Below are 19,966 nucleotides of genomic sequence, written 5' to 3' on the forward strand. Positions count from 1 at the left end.
ATTGTTAACACTTTGTGGTCTGGCTAGATACAATTAAGACATTATGTTTAGCAGTACATATTTCCCATTATAATGGTCAGTGCTATGACCACTAGACCAGCATAGCTTTCTCCACAAATAACCACAGGAGTCTATCTAAATAAGCATATATTTCATGCAAGACTATGTTTAAAAGATTTATTAAAAAACAATTACTTGAACTGCTATGAAATGTTTGGAATTGGAGATGTTTTAAGTCAAAATCAACTATCTCTGAGTCACTCTAACAAGCAGGAACAATTCGGTGCTGCAGGTAAGATAAAGATCTCTCAATTAAAAAAGTTTTAAAATCTCAGTTATTCCATTATTAACTTGAGCTCAATAAAAGAAAAGCAGAACAGAAATCTTTTGTTTCTAATTGCTGTATCTCCCTTATTGGGCCAGTGACTGAAGAGGTTCAGTTACATAAATACCACAAACATTTGGAGAGACTGTCGTGAAACAGAAATTAAATATAATGTATCTGCAACAGAAACTGTGTACAAGTTATTAGAGTGCCTTGTGTGAGGATTTATACCCCTTAAACCTGTTTACCTTTTTTACCTCACAACTAACTTCAATGTATTTTGAGAGAATTCATCTGATTTACCAAATGTGAATTATTATAAAACAAAGAAAAATTATATCTATTATCTGGTGCTGTTCATTTGTATTCAAACACCTTTACTTTGATGAGCAAATAAGAAAAAAGGGTGGGAGGAAGCAGGTCATGTGAATCTCTATTTAAAAATGTATAATAATAATAATAATAATAATAATAATAATAATAATAATAATAATAATAATAATAATAATAATAATAATAATAATAATATCCCACAAGCTATAAGTGACACAGCAACCAAGTTGTTTTTGTAAGATACGACCAAATGTAACTTTCTGGCCTACGTTTAAATGTTGTGACTATATTGTCATCTAAATACTTGTGTATCCAATATTCATATTGTAAAGGACAGTTTGGAGAGCAATAAATGTCACCTGATAAATTTAAAGAGTTGTAAACTTGCTTTTTACGTGCTTAAGTAATATTTAGTCTGACGGCAGCAGATGCTCACTCCTGAGACAAATGACAATGCTCAAAATGCCAAAGATCACAGAGTGATGGACGCTCAAATGAAAAATAGAGCAAAAAAGAAAATAGGCATATATCACACCCAATCATTTTAGTGATAATATAACCATCGCAAGATTTTCGAATATTGTGCAGTTCAAAATGTTGTGTGTGGTGGGAAATCAAATACTAAACATCACACTGAGCACACCGTTCCCATGTTGAAACACTGTGGCGGCGGCAGCATGCTGTGGGGATGTGTCTGTTTTGAGAAGGAACAGGGAAGCTGCTAAACGTAAATGGGAAGATAGATGCAGTGCAAACCTGGAAGAAAACTTGTAGGAGACTGGAAAATATTTCAATCTTTCCTCTTGCAGCAGGACAACAACCCTAAACAAACCCCCAGAGTTATAATATAATAGTTTAGATCAGACATAATTATGTTTTAGAATGGTCCAAATTATAATCCAGATCTAAATCTAACGGAGACTTGTTGGCAAAATTTGATTTTCACACTTTTCAGGTAATCTGACTTAGCTTAAGCTATTTTTGCAAAGAAAAAGAGATATAAATTTCAGTATCTAGATGCACACATTTGGCATGACATATCCTAAATACTTGAGTGGTGAAAATACATGGAAGTTTGTATTTTTAATGTGATCACAGGTGAAAAAGTTCAAGGGGTCTGAGATGGTAATAGAGTCAGTCATAAAGTTGTAATGTTTCAGAGAAATGAAAATATGCTTAAATATAAATTTGGCAAAGTTTTCCTTTTCTGCTAGTGATTAATAAGGCAAATACGGTAGTAATAATAATAAGAATGGTCTGAATTACTATTTCTGGCTAAAGTTTATATCAAAAGAGTGGATCTCGTCACTGCTTCTTACTTCCTTTCTGAAAGTCTGACAAAATCCTTAATAAAAGACTTTCTCTGACAATAGCAACCATCTCTGTCCTCTAATACACCCCAGAGAGGCATGAGATGAAGAGAATGTTTTAGAATAAGTACGGGAGATCAAGAACACCCTTCAAACTTGGCCAGAACACTATGGACAAAGCAGATGTTCGTTGCTCCCACCATCTGCTGGTTACAACTTTAGAGAAGCTGGACACCACTGAGCTTAACACATTTAACTTTACAGGAGTCTGACACAACCAGCAGCTTCCTGTTTGTGACTTTTATCCAGTGAGAAGATGCCATGCTTCCATCAGAAACATGGCTGATCTTCCTTGTGAAGTCCTATATTTCCACATTTAACACGGAGTAGGTTGTGGCGCCACGAGCAAATGTCGTGCCTTCTCTTGCCTCTAACAAAACGTTGAGTTACGCCTGTTAGTCCTGCTGAACATGGGCAAGGATTTGAAAAAGTTTGTGTTTAACGTAGTTAATGTTGTAGCATCTGTCACTTTAACAGAATTTAAGAAGCGCCCCGGGTTATTCACTAGAAAAGCCAATTCCGTTTCCAGAGAAACTTCCATTACTTCTTGCCAGCAGATATTAATGAAGTCTGCCAAGCACAGTAGCTCATTAATAATATAACAGATTAACCTGTGATGAATTGGCAAACTGCACAATGGACTGTTCTGGCCCTGGAGTGACCAGTGTCTTATCTAACCTTTACAGATACAAGCAGCAGAAGACACAGGAGACCCGGAGAGCCCTGCGGGGCAGAACGAAGACAGCACATGTTGTCTTAAAAACCGAAAGGTCCGCAGACCTTTTTACACAGTCTCGATATCGAATAATGCCAAATAATTACACATTATTTCACTTTCTTCAGACATGTAAAGAACTTGAATCGTCAACATCCTAACAGCTGAAAACACAGTTTCTCTTGTCTCTTTTCTTGTATACCAGCTTTTTACATAAAATAGTTTAAAACATTTGTTTTATATTATTGAGGACATTTTACAGACACAAGTGGGTAATCTAAAGATTTGAATTTTAAAAGTAACGCTGATTGCATAGGCTCACATAATTGTGAAGGACAAAACTGTGAAGTATAGCAATGATTGTCCCACATGAAATAGACATATATAGTACCACAAAGTTGTAAGATATGAAACACCATTTTTAAATGCATAATTAAGTCTTATAAAGAGTGATAACATTTATGGTATCACAATATTGGTAAACTGGATTTTTTTTTTCTAAAATGGCAAAAAGACAGAAAATCTCACATAAAAACTGTCCAAACTTTCTAACACTGAATGGTTAAAAAGAACATTGTCCCATCCAGCTCTGAAGAGCTCACTGTTCAATTCACGTTATACTTTACTGCTGCAAACCCGTCAACCAGAAGACAGCTGCATCTCAGATAAGTTCTATGTGGCAGACAAATTTATTTCAGTAGCTCAATAAAAAAAAGAAACTTGTATGTTCAGTGTACGATTACACACAGAATTACATATGTTTAGTGTTTATTTCTTTTAATTTTGATCGCTATGTCTGACAGTAAAGGGAAATTCAGTTTCTCAGAAAATGTGAGTATTACATAAGGCCAGTATAAAACACCTTTTAATGAGGAAATGTTATGTCATGAGGAAGACTCTGACTCGATAGTCATTCCCAGCATCCACAGTGAAGGTAAGCCACAAGGAGTATTTGCTAAAGATGTCGTCTGTTATAATGCTGTGTCCATGCATATAAATGGAAAGTTGAGTGGAAGGAAAAAGTGTGGCAGAAAAAGGTGCACAAGCAATAAGGATAACTGCAGTTTTAGAAGATTGTAAAGTAAAGCCCATTCAAGAGTTTGGGAGAGATTCACAAGGTGTGAACTGTAGCTGGAGTCGATGCTTCAAGATGCATCATACACACCAAACCAGGACATTAGTTCCAACTTCTGCATCCCACTCTTCTGCCACAGTCAACATAAGAAGTGTTTTATCTGTTCCAATGAGAAAAGAGACTGTTCTAAGTGCTTTTAGAGGAAAGTAGGGAAGAAAGATTATGGGAAATTTGGCAATTTGTTTTTAAATCAAGGTCCCAGAATCTCACATCCGTGTGTAGATTCACAGAAACCAAGCTGCACAGGATCCAGTGTGAAATTTTCTTTGTCACTGAGGTATTTGGGCACCATTTCATCTGATGTTGTTAGTCCACTGTATTTTATCAAATCTAAAGTCGATGCAGTCAACCACCAGGAAACTTTAAAGCAGTTTGCCACTCTCTTCGCTGACAAGCTTCATGGAGACGCTTATTTCATTTTCCAGCAGGACTTGGCACCTGCCGACACAGCCTGAAAAGGAGCCAATACCTGGTTTAATGTCCAAGGCATCATTGTGTATGATTGACTATCAAACTCCCAAGACCTAAACTCACAGCGAATCAATGGATTACTATCATAAAGAAGAGGAGGGACACTAGATTCATTCATCCAAATGAGCTTAAGGCTGCCATTAAAATGGCATTTAAGGCTGCCATTAAAACAACCCAAGTGTCCTTAACGCACTACAGTAATTTATGCAAAAGGAGCCCAAACCAATAGCTTTGGAACCAATAGCTGAGTTCATTTACTGTATAAGACTAGGCATGGGTCGGTTACCAGTTTCATGGTATACTGCAATATGAAAAAGTCATGGTTATCCCTAAGAAAACTGAATTTTGGGTTATCATTAGCGGTTAGCCATAACCACCTAAATGAAGAAACAAAAATATCCTGCAACACATCACTCTGCATGTAACACATTTATATAATATTTGAGTTACACTCTTTAAAGAGAATTTCTGAAATTAACAACATTTTCAACTATGTTTTAATTTATTGAGACGCACCTGCAAGATGACTTTTTGTTTCTACGGAATTAAACGGGCTGCAAATACAACATAAACCAAACATCTTACTTGACAGATATAAATAAAAATTGCTTTCCCTACCTAGATTTTGCATGAAAATAAAAAAATAAGGCGACAAAATGCTAAACATTAAACTGATGGTTTCAGTTGTCAGGAACATTTTTGACACACGTCAATATGTTGCAAAGGGTGAAGATTAAAGAAAGTCCCATGAAGTCTGAGCATAGGATATACAAGAACATTGCTTTATGAGCCTTCCTCTTCTATAAATAGGTTCAAACATCTTTTAGGTTGCAACACCACTTAGTTCAGTGGTGTTATCATATGGTGAGGTCCCAAAGATCCACTGAACTGATATTTGTATAGGAAATAATTAACTAAACTGATATTTTCACAAAAGCCAAAATGGAGCGATGATTTGGGGCCATTCATCTAGGTCAAGAGAATAAATGCAGCTAGTTAATAAGGGACAAGTTACAGAGTCATACGGCACCAGCAGTATTATGCACTGACGAAAACATTTATTTTCAGTTTTCCCCACTTTTTTTTATCTTCAAACTCGCAGACGCTTCATCTTCTCCAGCTGTTCTGACTACACATACTATGTTGCACGTATAGGATGTTTCACCTCAGGGATAAACATGGTGATCAGCATTTGTGTCTGCAGAGTAACTGCTGTACAGTCAGCACTTTGCTGGTGTGTTTCCACAAATCTGTATCCAAACATATGCGTGCTCATTCAGACGGATGAGAGTCAGGGCACCTCAATGAGATCAGTGTCCCAGAGCATAAAGGTCATTATTTTTCCAATGGAGACACATAGACCAGTTTAACAATCAGAGAATGGAGATGGTATGGCAGAAAATGAAATGGAATGGGGGGGAAATGCTTGGGAAAAACTCAACTAAAGGAAAAGGGTATTTTTAAAATTTTGAGCGGGGACATAGTGCATGCTCTTTACTTACTCAGCATTAGCCATAATGACGGGTGATTAAGAAGGGAAGCGGTGAGGCAGTGGGGTCTCTCCACTGGATCTCCTCTCTCCTCCGCCTGTTTTAGAGCTGCAGTTCACCTTTCCACCTGAGAGATCCTGCTTTCATGCTGAACCTGGGGAGAGCACATCTGGTAACACTGAAGAACTCAAAGAAGTCCCTACACTTTCACAGATGACTCAGTACAGTCTGACTGAAACTAACAGCAGGAAAATGTCCTTTAGACAGATAGACAAAGTGTATGGCAAAGTATTCACAGCCCTTGAACTTTGCCACGTTGTTACGACCACAAACCCCAGAGTAATTTTGTGAGGCTTTATGTGACATGCTAAAACAATGTAGCACTGTCAGCTGGAAAGAAACTGATTTTTATTAAAACAAATCATCAAACAAACAAAAAAAAAAATCTGAAAGCCTGGAATCTATATGCATCCAGCCGCTTTACGCTAATACCCCTAAAAAGATCCAGCACATCCAACTGCCTTTAGAAATTACCTCATTACTAAGCTGATAAGAGTTGATGGGAAGATGGATATCACTAAATACACAACAGTCCTGGGGGGAAACCGGCAATAAGCTGCAAAAGACTGGAGCCTGGGAGGAAAAGTTTACCCGAGGCAAGACTGAGAATCTGTGGCAAAACTTGAAAACTGATGTTCAGAGACACCAAAAGCCTTTGTGTCAAGATGTGCAAAGCTGGTAGAGACCAACTGTGCTGAAAAGACAGAAGCGCTACATAGTATTGCTTCCGAGAGCTAAAGACAAACACATGCTACACGTTTAAGCTTTTAATTGGTAAAGCCCTTTTCTTCAACTTTGTGTTGATCCAAATTGGAACAACATTAAAATGTATGGCTGTAACATGACAAAATGTGGAAAGGTTTCAGGGATATGAATACATTTGAAAGAGACATAGTAGTATTTGCCATTTCAAATGCTAATCATTCCAAGTGCTTTTTAGATATTTTGCTTGACTTGTTTCTTTGTTGTTAGACACAGTTGTAAATCTTATGGTAATCCAGCAGCTTCCAAAAGTTACTTTGCCAAACGAAGCTCTTGCACAGTGCTATCCGCACACCAAAATAAGATAGGATCAGTTGCAAAAACAGCTTCTTATAATCTCCCAAAATAACTTTTGTAGATGTTAGCTGTTATTTAGAAATGTCCTCGCAGCTCTAAATCCACAAATCTGCCAAGTTGGCTTCCCACGCCTAGACCACTAGTAATAACAGCTCCTGTGGTAAACCATTTCCCTGTTAGATGCATTGAGCACTTGTGCATCAAACCACAGAGAGAGCCTCTTACCTGTGAAAGATTTCCATTGTTGATGCATAACTGTGCCTCCCGTTGCTCCCCAGCAGAAAGTAATGTCTCCCTCGGTGGTGATCACAGCGAGTGAAGCAGCAGCAGCAGCAGCAGCAATCCTCTGCACTTTGCACTGGACGAGCACCGCCGCTGCTTTCGCTTCTCCCTTGCGCTGCGCGGATTTCGGTGCAAAACCAAACAGAGGCTGCAGCTCGAGTGCATGAAGCCTCGTCATCCGGCAAGAGCCATGTTAGCTTTTCTTAAGTGCAGTCACAAGGATCGACGCAAAGGGTCCCTGTGATGGACGAGGGGAGCGGAGTTAGAGGTCCGGGTTGCGCTCCCCAGCCGAGGGCTTCCCCGGTGTGCGCAGCGGGGAACCCTGCGAGAGGGGAGCTGTCCAGGTGCTGAAACCAGCCCCACGGAGCCTCGGCTCTCTCAGCGGAGCGCCTCCGGAGCGACGGGAGGACGGCACACGGCGAATCTCACGCCAAGGCGGCCAAAACATTGACGTTTTCGTGCCAAAGTCTGGCAGTAGCCAGTGAATCGTGTGACATTTGCATCGATCCGGTCACGACAGAGCAGTTAAAAAAAAAAAAAAAAAAAAAAAAAAAAAAAAACATTAGCCGTGGGGTTGATCTGTGTGCGTCAGAGGGAGAAGAAAAACCTGCGAGTAAAGGTGTTCGGTTTCCCGGTTGAGGCCAATTTAGAATCGGATCGTAGCCAGATGATTTTTTTATTAGCTTTACGCCTGGTTGGTCGCTCCTCTCGTTGTCATGAGCTGCGTTTTTTTTTCCTGGTGTCCCAAAATAAAGATACTATGGGAATATAAACTGCCTGTACAGCAATTGGCTTAACCATTTGTCACTCATCGGGATTAGCCAGTCGATGGTTAAAGAGCACATCCATCAACTTGAAGCGTCCCTCGTTTCTTTTAAACACGCTTGGACGTGGGCTGCCGAGGATGTAAAAGGCTGGCACGCATATTTAAAGGGAGTTTGTTCAAATCTGACCATTTAAACCGCAGGTTCTCTAAACTGTAACAGTGCCATGTTGCATGATTTCATTTAACAACAATAGTGATAATGATAAAAGGAATGTCTAGTTTATTGAGTGTTTGAGCAGAACAAATATGATTGGGCAAATACAAAAAGTGCAGCAATAACAACAGTTTTGATTTAACTAAAAGAGTTTTATCCATATTTATTTTCAAAACTATACAGGATGTATTATTATATTACAGTTAAAAGGTGGATAACAAGTCAACAGTTTTATTGGGAACTTTTAAACTATTTATTTTTTTGTTTACAATCACTGTTGTAGTTTTATTTTTTACAATTACACATCAGCGTTGTTCAAGATACAACAATCACCTAATAAACCGTGTATATAATGAAATTGCACCATTTCGCAACGAAGCCTTAGGAAAGAAATTAGACATAAGTTTCACATTTAGCATGTTTTCAGAGGCCTTGTCCTATTCCTACTGACTTTCACATTCTGTCACGCTATAACCACAAACTTCAATGCATTGTATTAGACTTTTATGTGATAGACCAACACAATCAGTGAATTAACTGTGAAAGGGAGAGAAAACAAAAGAGAAAAAAATTAAACACCTGAGGCCTCGGCATTTATTTTTCAGCCCCCTTTACTTCGATTTACCTTAAAAAAAAATATGCTTAATGTCAGAATAACTACAGCTGTTCTGTGAAGGCCTCAGAGGTTTGTTAGAGGAAACATTAGGGAACACTCAACAAGAAACAAACCAGAAATGATTTTGCAGTGCAGTTTAAAGTAAGGTTAGGTTAGCAAACAATATTCCAAAGACACAACAAACATGCGGTAGGAGGTGCTCTGGTCAGATGAGACCAAAATGGCAAAATACTGTAAGTGACAGGTAACTAACACCCTATGCAGTGGTGGCGGCGGCGTGCTCTGGGGATGCTTTTCTTCAGGAAAGCTTCCAGGAGTTGATGGGATGATGATTGTAACCCTTTGGAGGCTACCAAAGACTTCAGACTAGGTTGGAGGTTCAATTTCCACCAGGACAATGACACTAAACATGCAGAGCTATAATTGAATGAAAGCATAAATATGTGCTAGAATGGTCCAGTCAAAGTCTAAACAGAAAATCGGTTGAAAGATTTAACTGATTTTCAGAGATGCTCTACACCTCAACCTGACCGAGGTAGGGCAGCTGGCAGAGGCATACCCTTAAAGACTAGCAGCTGTAGCAGCAGGGAAAATATTACCTCAGGAAGGCTGAAAATATGCTGCACTTTTCCAATTTTGATCAGTGTTGACCATGTTGTTTCCTTTTGTCGGTCTATAACATAAAATCCCAATAACATTCATTGTAAGTTAACAAATTGTGAAAAAGTGCAAGGAGTACGAGTCTAGGCACTGAAGAGGCATCTGTAAAGCTGAACACTTTCTACGTGTATCTGAAAATGAAAAAGAAAATGCCAGACTAACCATTCATCATGCAGGACAAACAATAATTTCAAATTATCTGACATGTTAACGACCCTAAAAGCCTAAAAATTTACCCTTGTAACAATTAGGATGTACCTGTGTTGTTTTTTTGCAAATAACTTGACACTTCAGCGGAAAACTTGAAAAAGGCCTAGTTTCTGTCTGTCAGCATCACTTAGCCCAAGCGGCCGCCTTTCCGGCTGTTTCCTTTAGGCCTCAGAAGCTGATATAAAACAATCAGCGTGCCAAGCTAATAGGTAGAATAATCGAGCTGATGTGACCCCACAAAAAATAAAATACAATGTACCTACAAGTTAACACTGGGTGACACAAAACTGTGTCAAACTTGTTAAGTTTACCCTGATATTGTGGAGGAAAAACAAGCCCAACTTCTTTACTTCATGGAGAAAAAGTGCAGTTAGGAGAATATTGTGTGAGAAAATTGGGGCGGAAAATACAAGCCTACGAAGACGAGCGGAATTTGTTTTCATTATATACAATTTGGGACATTCCTTTCATTACAAAGTCTCCAAGATTTGAAATCTCCCAAGGGTTGTCATTAAGCATTTATGGCTGAGGTGATTATTGTCCTGCTTTGTAAGCATAAATGAAGACAGCAACATCCTGGGTAACACTTTGTACATGTTTGCAGCTCCAAGCTGTCGTAGACAACAGAAGCGTGACACTTTTACTTTTTCCTCCTAATCATTGTTACTGCTGCGCAGTCAGCCAAAGTGGACCAGCGTCATGACGGTGGTGTACTCGTGCTGCAAGGTGTCGGAGTCGGAGTTACAAAGGGTGTAGTCGTCTTTAACGATCCGGTCGCAGCCGATCTCGCCGTTGCCGAAGAGGCCAAACAGAGGCGTATTGGGGAAGACCTTGTGAAAAGCGTCTGCCTCTACGTTGTGCTGGTTGTGGTAGTAGTTCTGGCCCCTGCCCACGCAGGCAAACATGAAGCCAAGGGTGTTTCTCTCGGGAATCTTGGCTGCCTTTAGCCGTCGGACTGTGGCTTCAGCTTCCTTCGCCGTGCCAACATCTTGGTCCAGGAGCACAGATGCCCCCTGAACCTTACGGCCACTCAGAGCCAGACCGACTACACCATATGCGCCCTTGCTGCAGCTAAAGAGAAAGAGACATAGATGATGAAAACTGTTAGCAGTACAGAATGTGAAATTGTTTGTTTTTTTTAGATATGACCGTGGTATTATTCATCAAATCCCAACTAAGCTGCGGAAAATTAAACTCGCCAGTCTCTGGGAGGAGAGAAGACGCCTTCCACCAGCCCTCCTGCAATTAAAGCCTTGCTGTTTGTCAGCGGCTCAAGAATCTGGTTGAGGAACCGCGCTCCTCCAGATTTATACGCCTCATAGATGAACATCACCACAACTCGTAGCTCTGGGTTGTCAACTAGTCCTGGAAGAAAATAATAAGAAAACGATTGAAGGTGATGCTGAGGAACGCGATTGCTCTGTTTAGGTTATTGAACAACTGCACTCGCCTGCTTCCTTCATGGCTGACAAAGAGATCGTCTTCTTACAAAAGTGAAATGGCCTGATGTGGACGCCCTCGGTGTTGGGAAGCATGACTGCAAAGCCTGCCTCCCCTTCCTGGTGCTCCTTAGGAGGACCGCTCCAGGAACCAGTAGGAGTCACTGAAAAGAAGGTCAAGCACAACGTTGCATATCTACGCTATACCGTCTCCATTTCCCAAACTCTTTAACACTCACCCAGTTATTTACAAGACAGTACAAAACAATACTTAGTTCAGCAGTGAGGATTATTAAAAGTTCCACCTAATTATGGTTATGGTTATTATTTTCATTGCAAGAAAGTCTCGGACAACATGAACCGAGGAAACGTCAAATTTAAGAAAGCAAATTCATTAAGATATTTATGCTAACTTTTACAGAGTCAGCCTTTAAGCCACCATCTAGTGGCTATTAGAGGAACTGAAGCAGAAACCTTTTATCACAGAAGGAAATATAAGTTTCATTAAAAAAAAAAAAAACTTAGAAGACCATGAATTGATGACACAATCATATGTACCAAGTCCAGGATATGGAAATGCTGCTATGGAAATTAGAGAGCATCAAGCCGCCCTACCATAAATATAAAGGCCCAGAAGACAGGCAGCCTCAATCACCACGCCTACATTTTTATTAGATTAGGATGTTAAATAGGGTTTTAAATTATTCCTGTGCCAAACCGCTGATGCACAGCTGAATTGGTACAAGGAAAATCACTCACTGTTAATTCAGAAAAGGATAAATGTTGCAAGTGACTGAAATCTATTCCCATCCCCACCTAGTTCCAGATTAAAGTGTTAAACTAGTACAGAGCTTGCAAAAGTATTCATACCCCTTGAACGTTTCCACATTTTGTCGCATTACAAGCACAAACATAAATATATTTCATTGGAATCTTATGTGACAGATCAACACAAAGTGGATATACAATTGTGAAGTAAAAAGAAAATTATACATGATTTAAAAAATATTTTACAAAGAAAAACTGAAAAGTGTGATGTGCAAAAGTATTCAGCCCTCTTTTCTCTGAGTGCAACCAATCACCTGCAGAAGTTGCCTGATCATTGCTAATGACTGAATAGAGTCCAGCTGTGTGTAATCTAATCTCAGTACAAATACACCTGCTCTGTGATGGTTTAAGAGGTTGGTTAAAAGAATACTGGGGAGAAAACAGCATCATGAAGTCTAAAAAACAAACCAGACAGGTCAGGGATAAAGCTGTGGAGAAGTTTAAAGCAAGCTTAGGCTATAAAAGATTTCCCAAGTTTTGAACATATCACAGAGCACGGTTCAATCCATCATCTGTAAATGAAAAGATTGTGGCACAACTGTAACCCTACCAAGACAAGAATAATTTTATTGAGAATAATTTTCTTTGTTCCTGCTCAATTAAACACGTGATTGTTTAAATAAATAAAGTAGAGAATAAATTATTGTAGGTCTGTAAAGGGTCTCAGAGGTTTAACTTAATGAAAGTAAAAGGTGTACATGTTCCTAAATTTTTGGGTCAAATGTATTTGATTTTATTGGACAAGAAAATGTTTTTAGTCAATTCCCAGCAACAAAACCGAGACGTTTCTTTAAAGACGCTTGCTGTATTTAATGGATGGGTGCGTTCAAGTCTGCTTTTGAGTAACATGGCTGATAAAAGAAAAACACTGTGTTGCACTGAACATTTTCCATTTACTTATTCATTTATAAAGCCCTTAATGACAGCCAGCCAGACAAAGAAGTCGATTTAAGAGCTGTGAGTGAAAACCTCATCCTAAAAACCAAAAGCAGCCATACCCGCTTCAGCTCTATTTGCTGGAGGACCAAATCTTCATGAAATGCGATCAGAGAAAACACACAATTATGCCAAGGTTACACTTTGGACATCCCTGCTTTAAACAACGGTTTTCTTCCTGTCACTCCTCCATATAGGAGAGGTTTATGGACGGTGACTCATTTTCCCACCTGAGCTGTGGATCTTCAAAGACTCCCAAAGACTCACAAATGCACAACAAAACCTATGAGATTTGGATATTTAAAAAGGTTTGAAAACCATATATAAAACTTTCCTTCCACTTCACAATCATTACACACGCTGTGCTGGTCAATTAAATCAAATCTAAAATAAATGAAAGTTTATGGCAATCCAGGATTTCCAGACAGACAGATAAACTCCTACGTTCACAAACCTTCATAACTTCCTGCTACACACTTAATGTAGTTATTGGTTTTATAAAATAAATCAACAATCCGTGTGACTATAGCAACACTGTGATGTTAAGCTGAACTCTTTGAACGTGAACAAAACGGAAAGAAGATAAAACGCAGCAAAAAGAGAAATTAAAGTCGTGTGAGTGCTGAAAACTGCCGCAGAGATCTTTTTTTTTTACAACGACATCTGATCTCCTTAAACCGTTTAAAGCAAAGAAACCTAAACCAACTCTTCTCAACCAGTAATAAAACATAAATGATAAACCCACATTTAAATATTAAAGCAACACAAATGAAGGTGGTCGGTTTAGTCTAGACGGCATCATCTATGTGGTCTAGACTCATTAGTCTGCATGAAATCCCCGAAGCATCAGAATAAGAAGACTGGGAGATAAAGCGACGCAACCATCGCACTTAGTGTTTTACGCACAGGGCTGTGAGAGTGGCAGTACGGTCTGAGGGTACTTCAGCTCGTCATGTCTGCGGGCTTCCTAAACCTCAGATGAAAAAGGTTTAAACTTCACTTGCTTCAAATGTATCTAAGCTAGCTGAGGATAACTTCCTGCTACGTCTTCTATGGCCACCGGGTGTCTGGAGGACACTTAAAATGTAGCACGTAAATTAGAAAAAAATGATTATTTAAACGTATCACATAGATGGCGTTGCTATATTTGCCATAAGGTTCCCCCATGACTTTGATTTAGCTTGTTTTTTTTTTATTGCAAATACAGTAGACAAGTTACCTCTGTCTGTTAAACATTTAATTTAAATGCATTTTAGGCCAAATGAGCTGGGTATTGACTGTTAATAATTCCTTTAATAAAGTTCATTAAATGTGAGGCATGTAGGCAAAGTTGTATTTTCTATTTCTGTGTGTAAAAATATGACATGAACAGTGCATTTTAATATGTAAATAGCAGGTATCTTTTCAGCAGATCTCATGGCCTGTAGTTGGTCTCATTAACCTTAACTTTATATCACATTGGCCTCATGCAGATGTATAAGATACTCCTTATGACCATATTCGATGCTGTCGGTGTTATGTTGACTACAAATATTTTATAACTCTTTTTCTGATTATAGATTTAAGCTGAACAGTAAGTAGTTACTCAGACTTCTCGTGTGACCCATACGTGGTAAATTTGTCAGGGTAACCTGTTATGACACAAAGTTCTAAAGTGCAGATGATTACATTGTGATAAAAGAACAGAATTATGTAATCAAGACAAACACATTGTACTCACTGTGTAAAAATAAAAAATAAGGGTAATTTAATTTTCAAACCTGACCCAGAAGTTTAGCTTAAAGGCTGGTTGTGAGTCACTAATCTAACCTTTAATCAATTCATAGTAATTATATCGCTTTGCACCTAAGATGCATCCTTGTTTTGAGTTTATTTTTCCCCGGGCAGTGCGGCAATTAAATACTTTGTTCTGTTGTTGCCAGTTTGATTGCTTGAGAAACCAACCCTTAGTGTTGAACATTAAAAATCTATATCAGACAACATATGGTTATTAATTAAAAAAAATAAATAAAATAAAATAAAATAAAATAAAATAAAATATATATATATATATATATATATATATATATATATATATATATATATATATATATATATATACACACACATGATTCAAGCTGTGCCTGTAATAAATATCATACTACAAAGGCAGCTGACAACTGCATGTGCTGGCAATACACAAGGTGCCCTTTTGCTCCACTTGAGCACCTGCCCCCCAAAATTTCCGTGCACATCTCTGAAAGAGGACCGGTGGGATATGATGGACTTTAAGCAGCAAGCTTTCTTGATCGAAACAAGATCTTTTTAGAAAATTAATTAAATTCCAGAAAGAAAGACATTTTTAAATAACCAAGCCCAGTTTACATAAACATGACAAAATACATCTAATTAAAACTAAAGGTGGTCTAAGAAAAACAATCATCAACGAACTGAAAACTTATTACAAACAGCGGCGGTGTGAAACTGATTATTTTTCTGAAATAAAGCACTACTTCAGACGCTCGAATTGATTAGCTGCCTCAATAAACCTCACGTCAGTATTGATTTAATCTAACAGAATCAGTTAAACGGGCTGAACCAGTAGTGACCCCTGGCTGCAATGCTCCAAAATGTCAGCGTTGTCACCAACAGCTCATGCAGCCATTAAAGATGGCAGACAGAGAGCCTCATAAGCAAATTCTCTGGAGGAACGAGAACAGCTCTGATGGAGAATCGCTTCTCTAGAGGACTGTGATTATAATGAGAAATGGGAGGCTCGGCAGCAGGGACACCAGGCAATCGATCAGTGTGAGACGCAGCGACACACGAGCCGTGAGTGCTGCTTCCCAGGCAGGAAGACGCAGAGGGAAATAACTATTCTTCCTTTTCAGGATAAAACTGATCCGAGTTTCCTCTTCAGAGAAACGTCACAAAAAGGTAAACATGTTAACAGCAAAGACTTGTCCTTAGGTTAATAAATATTAGCAGAGAAAGAAAAGAGAAAACTCACAGACTACCCCCGGCGCAGCAATGCCAACGATGTCACAGCCTTTGGGGAAAATCTGGTTCAGTTCTTCAGCTGTATTCGAACATTGGCGACTCTTTTTTGCTTCGGGTTAGAAGAAGAAGGGGAACAAAAGCATTTTAATGAAAGAGATCAGGAAGTTTCAAATATCTGAATTTAAGAACTAGCTATAGGAGGCATCAGGTAACAGCTGTATTTATTTACAGCATCACCACGAACTCAAACTTGACCACCTACGATTGAGAAAAGTGCAATGACCAGCACAACATTATGTGTGATTCTCATTGTGCGATAACTTCAACATGATGGAGTCAGCCTGTTGTGAGACTAACAGATAAAGTGCTCTCTAAGGAAATCTTTCTAACCACAGGGGTTCCAGTTGCAGCTTCAGGGTTTCTTAACAACAGTTTTTTGCTGTTTTAAAAAGGCAAAGGCAGAGCAAATCGTAAAAGCTGCTGTAGCAGCAGCAGGTTTGGGCATCAACCAATAAGCTTGGTGTCTCATCTCTTCCACTATTTGCTCATTTTTTCCAAACGTAATTTAAAGTATGCACATTGTTGTGCATAGAGTTGCACTAGCAATTACCATATTAACTGGTCTAGCCTGTAAACTGTAGGTTAAAAGTGTAATACATCATGGATGTATTAGGAAAAAAAGAAGAAAAATCAAAACCCAAAACTGCCGCTTGCTCCAACTCTGAATTAGCCATACAAAGACTTCTTCACCTATTTCAATTTAAACACATGTATTTCCATTAGAAGTAAACTTTTACATCTGTTCCCCTGTTCCTCAGAGGACCAAATGTAAATAAGTCACTTATTCAAAAGACGATTGAATGACCAGAGAAAGCTGCATCGTCTCTTATTCTTCATCAACCCACTAAAAATTTTAAATCAACAAAGTTGACAAGGGAGAAAGCTTCAAAAACTCACTGAGTTGTCAAAAAAACAACATCAGAAGTAGCAAAAATCATATGTGATATTTATGTAAAATAAGAACAATAACAGCGGCAATGAGGGCTAATCCAAGTTGTCTAATTAAAACAGACAACAGCCACACAAGCGTAAGTCGGCAAAATAAAAAGTATAAACAGTATGAGAGAAGAACTTTCCTTGGAGATGTTCTGTAAAGATTATATCGACCTCCTTATGACTCTCGGAGAAAATTATTACCACTGACCTTTGCTCTGCTCGTAGCAATAAGCTTGTCCACTCAGGGCCTCACAGTCTAGAATCATCAGAACTGTTTTAGGCAGGAGGAATACTTTCTGGGGGGAAAAAAAACATAATAAAAATAAATAAATCAGAGAAACTGAACATATTTAAGTCTTTTTTAGAAATTTGTTTGGTAGAAAAAGAAAATGAACAAGTTTGAATTGTATAAAAATACTCAGTTATTTTTTTCCCTTTTATCAACACCTTTTTTCTCTACACTTTTTCTTGAGATGAGCAATGTTGGGCGGGTTGTCGCTTGAAATAATTACAGCAGACCCGAGAGCAGTGTCAGTGAAAATAAAAACATTTCCCAAGACCAATGAAGAAAAAGAAAGTTTGATATAGAAATTATGCGTTATTGCAGTGTTATTGCCTACATCATGGGTCCCCAACACCTGTCCTAGTAGAGTGTTACTGTCCTGCAACTTTTAAACGCATACCAGAATCAATCAAATGACTCATTACCAGGCTTCTGCAGAACCTGATATGCTGAGAAGGTAAATCTATGCATGTCAAGGTGAGTTGGAACAGGGATGCGTCTAAAAGCTGCAAGACAGTTACTGTCGAGGACTGGGGTTGAAGTTCCCCCGGCTGACACAATCATGTCGACTACTGACTTGACCTCTCTTTCCAAAACACTCAGAGATGGCAAAATGGTGCCGTAATAATCTCACCTTGAAGTGTTTTGTGAACGGTGACAGAGACGACATCAGACGCGTCTTACCTCAGCTAAGGAGAAAATGGACTGAACTGTTTCTAACTAATCCAATTTCCTTTTTAGACGAAGGCTAGAGAGATTTTATTTTCCAGCTGGACTGTGATCCTGGTCACACTGCCAAAAGTCCCTGGTTTAATAGCCATGGTAACACTGCTCTATAGTCAAGAGGAGGATAAAACCCACCAGAAGCAACAATGCAGATGAGCTGAAGGCCACATTTAACAACAGCCAGTATTGATAATACATTTTAGTATTAGAAATACCCCTTTAAATTGGCCTGAATAAACTGTTAGTTCTCTGACAATGTGAATTTTGGGGGGTTTATTCCCGAAATAAACACCTGAAGTAACACACGCCGTATTATAATCGGTGGCTTTCACTTTCTGAACTACGGAAATAAATTAATTTCCAGTTGATTATTTTTAATTCATTATAATCAACCGGAAGTGAATTGATTTCCGTATAAATTACCGACATGCACCCGTGTTATTGAACGCGCCACGACGCAACATCGCAGAATAATGGCCGTATGGTTGTGTTTTACCATGAAAACAGCCTTCATTACCCCCCCCCCCCCCCTTTTTTTTTTTTTTTTTTTGTTTCACTTCCCGCTAGGTTATTTCTCCTCTGCTTCTCTGTTCCTGTCTAACCCAAACGTCTTGTTTTTGTTTGTTTTTTTTACCTCCACTTCTTCAGCCAGGGTGCTGCAGAACGAGTGCAGCTCTGTGGTGGAGGGACCGGAGGCGGACACCCAGGTCAGATGCTGCTGGGTCCTCAGCACTCTGCGGGCACAGTTCCTCCACAGTCTGCACACACTAACAACAAGGACGCACACGTTCACCTGCTGCCCCACCAAAAAAAAAAAACACACGCTTAGGAAGGAGTTGGCTTCACCGCTCCCACTCGTGCCGTACAATGTATCACTTTTGAAACAAACCACCGACTTCTCTGTGCTCCACGACTCACCTTTTTCCCACATAAACCGTTTCCTATTTGAGTCCATTAGACATTAATGCTAGCAAAGTTAACAGTTTAGCTTGTAAACATCCCCCTCCTTACCTGGCGACCTGCAGGAGCGATTTGGTCGGTATGAACATGAGAACTCTCTCCACCACTTCGGCGACATTGCTGAGCACGTATGCAGCCTTACTGTCCTGAAAAGGTTCGCAAAAATCCTGACTTTCACTCATATTTCGCTCTCCGGTGGTCGGGGCTGCCGCACAGCTAGGAACTTGTACCTCTGCACTTCCACAGATGTGCCGCTGTCAGGCGGGTTGACACTGCTGCCCCAAGCGGCGAGGAGGTGGTAACGCACAGGTTTTTGTTTTGTTTTTTCCGTCTACATAACATTTGAACAGACTAGGTTATAAATTGGTTTTAAAGGTCATTACTGTTCATTCACCTGCCTAAGATACTTCCTAAGGATTAATTACCTCTCCTGTATTTTCCAGAATATCATAATTATTTCGCTGGTATTGTATGTGAAAGACCAATGCAAAGTAGAAGACCTGGCCGTCCACATAGCCTGACAAGCTGGGCAAGAGCATTTACCAGTGATTGAGGCATGTGGCCCATTGTAACACTGAGCCCTAGAGAGGAACAGCTCTGAAGGTACAATCTTGACAGGACAACTGTTTTTCTGTGTACTCCACAAATCTGCTCATTATGATAAGTGCCAACGAGAAATCAAAGTTAGGGAAAACAAAGCCATAAATTGTATTTCCAGTTTGCCATATAAAGTTGACAACAAACCTCAAACATGTGAAATAAACACATTTCCTTATTCTACACTTGGACGTGTAACCAAAGCTTTTAGATTAATGCATATTTATGTGTGGTAATGGCCCAGTCCAAGTTAGGGCTAAAACCCAGCAAGAAAGAAATTTGCACATCTGGAAAATTCCAGTCTGGCTTCCAGTAAGTTTTTTTTTTTTTTTTTTCCCCCTCACAGTGTGCGATGTATTCAAATGTGCATTTGAGCTGCAGTCTTTGCCAGGTTACCCTTGGAAAAGATGTTTTTAATCTCAGTGAGATTTTTACCTGGTTAAAGGGATCCATCTTTTCGGAATGACACGTACGGCCATTTGACCAATTCTTTGGCATATGTAAAAAAAAAACTAA

General features: G+C 39.1%; 2 protein-coding genes across 2 annotated transcripts in view; both read right to left on the minus strand.

Annotated features, from left to right (window-relative positions):
- Positions 1-8,018, minus strand: part of LOC105930456 (transmembrane protein 266) — a 51,878-nt gene extending 43,860 nt beyond the window's left edge. The window contains 2 exon segments of the mRNA XM_012868683.3: positions 5,852-5,993; positions 7,184-8,018. Coding sequence (XP_012724137.3) covers positions 5,852-5,865 — 14 coding nt within the window. The 5' untranslated portion in view covers positions 5,866-5,993; positions 7,184-8,018.
- Positions 8,019-8,271: 253 nt separating this feature from the next.
- fbxo22 (F-box protein 22) lies at positions 8,272-19,115 on the minus strand. The gene is made up of 7 exons (XM_012868739.3): positions 18,905-19,115; positions 18,528-18,660; positions 17,093-17,180; positions 15,899-15,997; positions 11,157-11,309; positions 10,906-11,071; positions 8,272-10,777 (listed from the first exon to the last, which is right to left on the minus strand). Exons 1-7 carry the CDS (start codon positions 19,033-19,035, stop codon positions 10,384-10,386), a joined length of 1,164 nt encoding a protein of 387 aa, XP_012724193.1. The 5' UTR covers positions 19,036-19,115; the 3' UTR covers positions 8,272-10,383.
- Between the last annotated feature and the right edge of the window lie 851 nt (positions 19,116-19,966).

Source organism: Fundulus heteroclitus, chromosome 4 (assembly GCF_011125445.2).
Source record: "Fundulus heteroclitus isolate FHET01 chromosome 4, MU-UCD_Fhet_4.1, whole genome shotgun sequence".
Taxonomy (NCBI): domain Eukaryota; kingdom Metazoa; phylum Chordata; class Actinopteri; order Cyprinodontiformes; family Fundulidae; genus Fundulus; species Fundulus heteroclitus.